This window comes from Parasteatoda tepidariorum, chromosome 3 (assembly GCF_982258835.1).
Source record: "Parasteatoda tepidariorum strain Cologne lab strain chromosome 3, Ptep-v5.0, whole genome shotgun sequence".
NCBI classification, from domain to species: Eukaryota; Metazoa; Arthropoda; class Arachnida; order Araneae; family Theridiidae; genus Parasteatoda; species Parasteatoda tepidariorum.
In genome coordinates, this window is record NC_141757.1 from 98,123,085 (window position 1) to 98,131,552 (window position 8,468).

An 8,468-nucleotide genomic window follows, 5' to 3' on the forward strand; every position below is an offset into this window, starting at 1 on the left:
CATGTCTTCGGATCATCCTGCGGGATGTTTCCCAGACCGTCGCCAATAGCCCATTGTGCAGCTCTAGTGCGACGTAAATTAACAACAACAACAACAACGAAGTTTACATTAAATTAAATTATTTATTTGAAATTGAGAACCTTTTTTGGCTATATCTTTTCTAATAAAAAATTATATAAAAGCTGTTGAATGTTTTAATTTGTTTGTTAGCTTTTTGAAATTAATTTTTATGTTTAACTTATCTTCCATTATTAATACTGTATGCAAGACTGGCCTGCTTGTGTATCACAGGTGCAATGTCCACGGCCCCTACCAGAGCACTTGAGGCAATTCTGGACCTGACTCCTTTAGATATCTTCATGTGCAGCTCTGCCAGAATGACTGCATATAGAATGAAATTGCAATATCAATGGTATGACAAGCCCTCTTCTGGAGGTCATACCAGTATTACTAAGAAAATTTACCATCCAACTCTCCTTATGCCTTCTGACTGCATGGAGAGAAAGTACGTGTTTGAAAGACCATTTGAAGTAGTTTTTCCTACCAGAGAAGAATGGGATAACAACACGATCGATACAAAAAATGATGATCTAATCTGGTATACCGATGGATCAAAGAAAGGTAACCTCTCAGGACTGGGTGTCTGTGGCTTGTCACCAAGATTCAACCTTTTTGAAGGTCTTGGGGAGTATGCTACTGTCTTTCAGGCGGAGGTACTTGCTATTGTAAACTGTCTGCAGATAAATATTAAGAAAGGCTACCATGGCAAGCGGATTCTTATTTTCAGCGACAGTCAAGCAGCCTTGATGGCTCTTTACTCATTTCAAGTAAAATCAAAAATTGTTTTGGAATGCAAGAATCTCCTAATAGAACTGGCAAAAAGGAATAAAATCATTCTTATTTGGGTACCAGGGCATATGGGAATTGATGGTAATGAAAGAGCTGATGAACTCGCAAAACAGGGATCCTCTTTCAATCCAATAGGAACAGAACCCTTCTGTGGAATCAATATGAAGACTACAAAGAAGGCTGTCCTAAAATGGGAAAAACAGGAGATGAACAAAGTTTGGCGCAATTCTCCTGGACAAAAACATGCTAAAAGCATGATCAGCAGCCCTTCTGCAAAAATTGCTTCTGAAATTCTTAGGCTCCCAAGATTGAAGATTCAAACAATTGTAGGCTTCATCACTGGGCATTATCATTTCAGGAAACATCTACATAGATTGGGACTTTTCGAACAAGAACCAATATGTCGGAAATGCCGTGAAGAGGTAGAATCAGCACATCACATCCTATACGAATGTGATGCCCTCGCCCTTACGCGCCTCACTACCTTAGGCAATCCATATCCTAAAGAGCTTCACCTTAATTCCATTAAGGGACTGTCAGACTATATTAATAAAGTAGGCGACCCGAGACAATGGAACTAGGAAAAATTGGGCTTGGAGTATGGTACAAAATGCAACATGTGCAGAGGTGCCACATATCTGACAAGCTCAAGCAAGAAGAAGAATACTGTATGCTGTTATATATTTAGTAATAAAATTGTATACTATAAAATCGCTCATATTCTCCCCTCCCCCAGTAAAAAAATAACTCTGGATTGTATCCTGCAACACCCACCCACCTGAGTTGGGCTTTTTTGAAAAAATCCGAGATTTTTTTCAGACCTGGCAGTAGAAGTAATAATATTAGTTGAAGCATGTTTTAAATACTTCAACTGTGATGGTAATTTATTAATACTATAATTATAATTTATTAAATACTAATTATTACTATTAAATGATGAATGTATTTATGTATATGTCAGTCCTTAACTGAATTAAAAATTAACAAATAGAAACAATAATGCCTTTCTTAACCCTTCTTTAAAAATATTAAAATCAATTCCTTTCAGAAGTATAATTTTTTCTCACTGAGAGAATGAAAAAATAAGCATTGTTTTGCTTTTGGAGCTAAACTCTAAATAAAATTAAAATAATATATCTTCTTTCTTAGTCAGCTTTTTTACTTCTGTAAATTTACAATTCTTTTGTTCATTTTTAGTACATCAAAACTAAATAGTATTCACAATTCTGGTACAAAATATCTACACCTACTTCTTGCCATGGCTAGAATGGTAAATCAAATGGTACAGCCATATGGCATCAAAGATTCCTTCAAATTATACTTTTGAAGCATTAGGCGTCCCGCAGTGGACTGATCGTTAAGGCACGGTTCCCAGCAGATCACCGAAGTCAAGCGTCACTGGCTACGGTCAGTGTGCGGGTGGGTGACCACTTGGATCAGTCTGCGTAGGGACCGAGGGTGTGCGGTATTGGTCCTCATTAAACTGTGCTACCGTAAAGTGCTCGACTTCGCGCGCAGGTCGTCGGGCTACCGAAGCGGGGGTACCATCCCCTCCACAGAGGATCAAAATTATGATGGCATGTCTTCGGATCATCCTCCGGGATGCTTCCCAGACCGCCGCCAATAGCCCATTGTGCAGCTCTAGTGCGACGTAAATTAACAACAACAACAATCAATTATTAAATATCATTATATGAGTGATTTTCACTGATTTTACTCAAATTGCGAATATTTATTTTTATGTTCAGATTATTAACTAAAAGAAAATTCAATATTTAAAAAAAATTTAAATACTAATTGCATCACATTTATGCTTAAAATGAACATTTAAAACCATGTTTTGATTTCAAAAATTTAGCAAATGGGACGATTTTTTATTTTTTTGCATTGGCTGAGTAGTTAGGAGTCAAAAGAATTTTATAAATCATCTTTAACATCCAGTTTTCTTATAGTTTTAAATAAAAAAAAAAATCTGATTTGCTCAAGTGTAACTGAAAAGTTTCAGAGAAAGTTTAAACTAAATTAAAATTTTTTAATCTGGCTCTGGTTTTTACACTTTTACTTCCATTGAGGGCATAAAAATGTGAATTACAGAGGACAAACGGACTGTTTGTTAAGCGTCTTCCAGCAGATCAGGAATAATTCCTGTGGTACTATGATACTTCCATGCCTGGGAGTAGCTAAGGATCAAATTATCCATATCCCATTTACGTAAAAGATAAGTCAGATATCTGATGAACTGGATCAAATAAATATGAGTGTATTGATGACGTTCATCGGGTAAACACATGAACTTTCGTGGATGTTTGCGGTGATTAGATAGTTTTGTGCTATTTAGGTTTCTTTATTTGCCCCTACTACAGGGCCGGATTTAAGCTTGGTGGGGCCCTAGGCTACTGGAAATGATGGGGTCCTTATAAGTTCAATTCCATCCCTATACACCTAAAGTAAACTGTCACTATTTTTTATTGTTGAGTATTAACATTATATTATTAAAAAATTAGATAATATTACTTTATTGTTAAATATATTAATTGTGATCAGACTATTATGTAGAACCTTTCTTTTCTTGCACATATTTTTTGAACGAGGTTTAAAAAGTTACAAAAGATACACATTTTAAGCACAGAGTAAAAATTTGGCGTGCTGGGCCACTATATATTTAACAGAGTTTATTTTTTTTTAGATTCATTTTGAATATATATTTTATTTGCAATTTTTAATGATTTTTTCTCGAATTTTTTTCTCAATTGTATTTTCTTTACGTTACAAAATCTATGAGACTTAGAAACATGAAATTTTGAATCTGCGTAGAAAATATGCAAAGAGTTAGAAAGAAAACAAGAAAATACAATTTGATTATTAGTTTTATTTTTTTTATTACAGCCGTTGAATAACCGACTCAATTTTGAGTTTACGCCCTATCAACCAGGCTATCCCGGCCACATTTATTAGTTTATTTCATAACAGTCATTGCACAGCCGACCCAATTTCGAGTTTACGATTACTAATATTCAACTCCGTGGCCTTGTCATTTTGAATCCAATCCAGAAGACAAGGGAACTGCTAGATTAGTACCCAGAGGTATTTATTTGTTATGATAACTTGAAGGACTTTGTGACCTCGACAGATTTAACATGCACCAGTCACCATTTTATACATGGGTATGCTTCTGCCAGCTGGATTCAAACTCCCATTCTCACGAACACGAGTTCAACGCCCTATCAACCAAGCTATCCCGGCCAAATTTATTAATTTATTTTATAACAGTCATCGCACAGTCGACCCAATTTCGAGTTTACAACTACTAATATTCAACTCCGTGGCCTTGTCATTTTGAACCCAATCCAGCAGTCCCTGGAGCAGGTGAGGACCGTTATATTAATACTGTTTGTAAAAATAAAAAGAACATTTCGGAAGCTGATATTATTTAATTGATGTTTATATTGAAAATATTTCTTCATTATTTTTGTTTTCTTTTTAATTATTTTAAGTACATTTTTTAAATTTTAGTGCAAAAAAATTGTCATTATTTATGTAAATTTTTGGCTTATATTTTTAAGGATTTATTTAAGGGTCTATTGAATATCAGAGAGAATAAATCTCATACGAGTTTTAAGTATTAGCTCTGCTCTTGATGGTGTATAGTGGCTAGGATGTGGAAGAGCAACTGTCCCAGGCACCCCGCCAAAACGAGCTTTCAACATATCAATGGAACACGCTAAAGCTTTATATCAATTAGTTTTAGATAATCACAATTGTAGAATAATTATCTAATTATAGAATGAAATGTTTTAAAAGACAAATATTTATTAATGTTTAACATTTAATCAACGTAAAAACAGAACCAGTATTGAAATCTGACGAGTTTATTATTTTTAATTACTGATAAAGTTTGTGACAGAAAAAAAAAATTAAAGCCTGATAGATTTCAGAATTTTAGAAACACCTTCTAGTATATTTCGATATCATATTTTTGGTTCGTTCTTACTTAATATTAATTTGTTTGCGACAGTTAATTTGTATACCCCTTTTACTACATTTTCGAGGAGTTTAAAAACATAATATTGAGGATTTTAACTGAAATGAAATTTGCTTTTTTTTGTATGCCTCTTTTATTACGTCATCATCACACCCACACGCAGCTGTCTACTCTAAATAATGCTATATAGAATGAGATAGCAAAACAAATGTGTGTAGTTATTTAAATTCTTATTCAAAAGTATTAGTTAATTTTTTTTTGAACTGACAATTTCTGTCCTTTTTTTGGATATTTTAAAGTGCTGTTTAAAACTGCTGCATATCACATGAAAGCATTAAATACACTGGTTATCATAAATTAAGGAAAAATCACAAAAATAGCGATAACTCTTTCAAAAGTAAGCCAAACCGTGCAAAATTTGCATATGTTGTCCACTAAGAGTAGCTGAGTAAAATTGCAATATGCAAATTAGTGGCGCTGCACTCGGCTTACGTCATCTGCCTGGAGCATAAAAGTCCAAGTTTGAGAGAAAGCACACAAATTTTACTGTGATTGCGACATTGAAAATCTGAGATAGCCAATTCGTAATAATGACCTCTAGGCATCATTTGCCTGAAGAACTACGATGGAGAGCCATCGGGAGACTAGAGGCAGGGCAGAGTCAATCAGAAGTGGCCAGATGGCTAAATGTGAGTCCATCTGTGGTTCATAGACTTTGGAGGCAATTTCAAACCACAGATTCGGCATCTAGGAGGTTCAGTCAAGGACGGCCAACTGTTACGACCAGTGCCGATGACCGATATTTGACATTAAGTGCACGCAGGAATAGAACCGCTACTCCGACACATCTTAGATCCTCTCTTGCTGCAGCCACCGGAAGGTTGGTGTCAACGTCAACTGTGCGCAGAAGGCTCCACGAAGGTGGTCTGTATGCGAGACGACCAGCCATTTGCGTGCCGCTCACATCACGCCATAGGAGAGACCGTTTGCAGTGGGCCCGACAACATGTCCACTGGACGTCAGATCAATGGAGGCCTGTTCTCTTTACGGATGAGTCCAGGTTTAGTCTAGAAAGTGACAGTAGACGTTATTTGATATGGAGAGAACCTGGGACCCGTTATCATCCATCAAACATCCGTGAAAGAGATGCATACGGAAGAGGCAGTGTCTGTGTTTGGGGAGGCATATCCTTAGGAGGGCGCACATACCTCCATGTCTTTCCAAGGGGAACCGTGAATGCTCAGGTTTATCGAGACAACATCCTTGATGCTTATGTGCGCCCATATGCCGGGGCAATTGGTGATTGCTTCCTGTTACAGGACGATAATGCAAGACCACACAGAGCTCGCATTGTTGATGATTATCTTCAACAGGAAACAATTACTCGCATGGAGTGGCCAGCTCGATCCCCGGACTTGAATCCTATCGAGCACGTTTGGGATGCTCTAGGGAGGCGTGTATCTGCCATCAATCCGCCCCCTCAGACCCTTGCCACGCTTGCAACTGCTTTACAAGAGCAATGGCTCTCACTTCCTATTGAACTGATAGACCGCATAATTGAAAGCATCACACATCGCTGTTTGTGCTGTATTGCTTCTAGAGGCAATCATATTCCATATTAAAGGTACTTTTTCTATTGCAAACCGATACTTCCAATTTGTTTATTTTATACATGTGCTAATTTCTATACTACTATTAATGTCTGATAATTTCTTTTTATGTTGTTTAATACCTTACTATGTGTTGTATATTGTGGGTAAGTTTCATAAAATTCCATGTGTAATTTCTTGAGTTATCGCGATTTTTGTGAATTTTCCTTAATTTATGATAACCAGTGTATATCATTTGTACAATTTTAAAGTAAAATAAAAGGAAATTCTGATCCTTGGAAACAAATATTGAATAGTCTGATGATCGAATGATGGGGCAAAAAAAAACTTTTTTACCTTTTAAACTAAAAAATTGCTTATTTATAAATAATGTATTAATACTCAAATTGCTTGAAAGATGATATATTCCCAACTAGTGACAACGCAGTTTTTTGTTTTATTCAGTCATTTATTTATATTTATTATGTCCGACAATGTAAAAAAGAAAAGAAATGCATTTTCGCCTTGTGAGGGCCCCAGCTCCGAATAAAACTTTAAAAAAAGAGGGGGAAAAGTAGAATCTAGGGGCCTTTGTCATCTCCGGCCTTACCCTATTACTTAGTTTATCTTCGTTCCTTCAGGCTGTTAAATATCTGTGCGAAGGCCTTTTCTCTTCTTGGAGGTGTTCTGACTCAGTCAATCCCATACGATGGATGGTTGACTGAGTGATTTGATTTTTTGAAACTACATTCATTTGCTGACTTGTGTGCTCAATATATAGGCTTATAAGTCATTGTCAAGTAGAAAATACAGATAGAACAATTAAGAGAAAGACATCACAAAGAATACATCCAGGGTTACGGCGGGATTCGAACCCGCTACCTCCACGCTTAACAGAGCGTTTGGACCGGCGATACCGCTCGGCCAGGGAGGCCCCTTGACTGAGTGTAAACAATGGATGGGTGGTCTAATGTAAACAATAACAAGCGTCCTTAAACCGGAAGAAATTTAGAAAATTTCCAGTGTATCCCTCCGCTTATGTTATGACTACGAGGCGATGTGCGAGCAAACCTAATATTCTATGCAGTTTTGTTATTGTAATTTGGGTTCAAATCTAAACATAATTGTACCATTCATAAGAGCTTTCAGAAATGTATTGATTCTCAGAGGTCGTAAGGCCAAAAAAAAAATTTTGGAAAGTTAATATCTCATTGTGAATAATTCTTAAGGTTTGCCATGTTTTGTATTTTATCCCTTTTTTGGCTACATTTGAATAAAATGTCGCCAAAAATATCTTTAAAAATATCTTTTTCAGTTAGCCTAATTAGAAAATATTCTAATGATTATAATATTAATATGATAATGCTGAAATTTAAAGGCTGAAAGAAAGAACTCGGTACATATGAAATACTGCAAAAGATATGATGCAATAATATGATGGCGCGTTTTTTCAATCTGCGGCGTAAAAATATATAGGAAGCAGTAACCCGGAAGTCTTGAAAGAGCAATTTTACTACTAGCGCCACCACCCTTATCTTTACACGATCACCCATCCATAACAAGCTGCCTAAAACCGGAAGAAATTTAGAAAACTTCCGGTGTGTCCCTCCGCTTATATTATGCTTACGAGGCAATGTGTGAACAGGTTTAATATTCTATGCAGTTTTATAATTGTAATTTGTGTTTAAATTTATGCGTAATTTTACCATTCATAAGAGTTTTCTGTAATTTATAAATTCCAACAGGTCGTGTGCCTAAAACCAATTAAGCAAAATTAATATCATAGCATAAATTAAGGGTAAGGATAGCCATATTTTGAATGTTATCCCTTATTTGGCTATATTTGTGAAAAATAGCGAAGTTGGTTAATTTTTCGGTAGCATGAAAGCAAGCTTGCTGGGTCTTCCGAATTAATTTTTTGTTTGTTTCGTTGAAAGTTAGATTGGAAGAACGCGTTATATTGTACACTACAAACATAATGACCTTGGAGGGTGCGTTTCCTCAAGTTTAGGCGTAAAAATCCCATGGAAGTAGTAACACGGAAGTTT

At 36.0% G+C, this 8,468-nt stretch overlaps 1 protein-coding gene across 1 annotated transcript; it reads left to right on the plus strand.

The window, feature by feature from the left end:
- Positions 1-296: 296 nt before the first annotated feature.
- On the plus strand, positions 297-1,430 carry LOC122268991 (uncharacterized). Its single transcript, XM_043040199.2, has one exon. It carries the CDS (start codon positions 297-299, stop codon positions 1,428-1,430), a length of 1,134 nt encoding a protein of 377 aa, XP_042896133.2.
- Positions 1,431-8,468: the final 7,038 nt, after the last annotated feature.

What these genes read in the sequence shown, in the direction of transcription:
- LOC122268991 (XM_043040199.2), top strand. Translation starts at nt 297, where the DNA reads ATGTCCACGGCCCCTACCAGAGCACTTGAGGCAATTCTGGACCTGACT.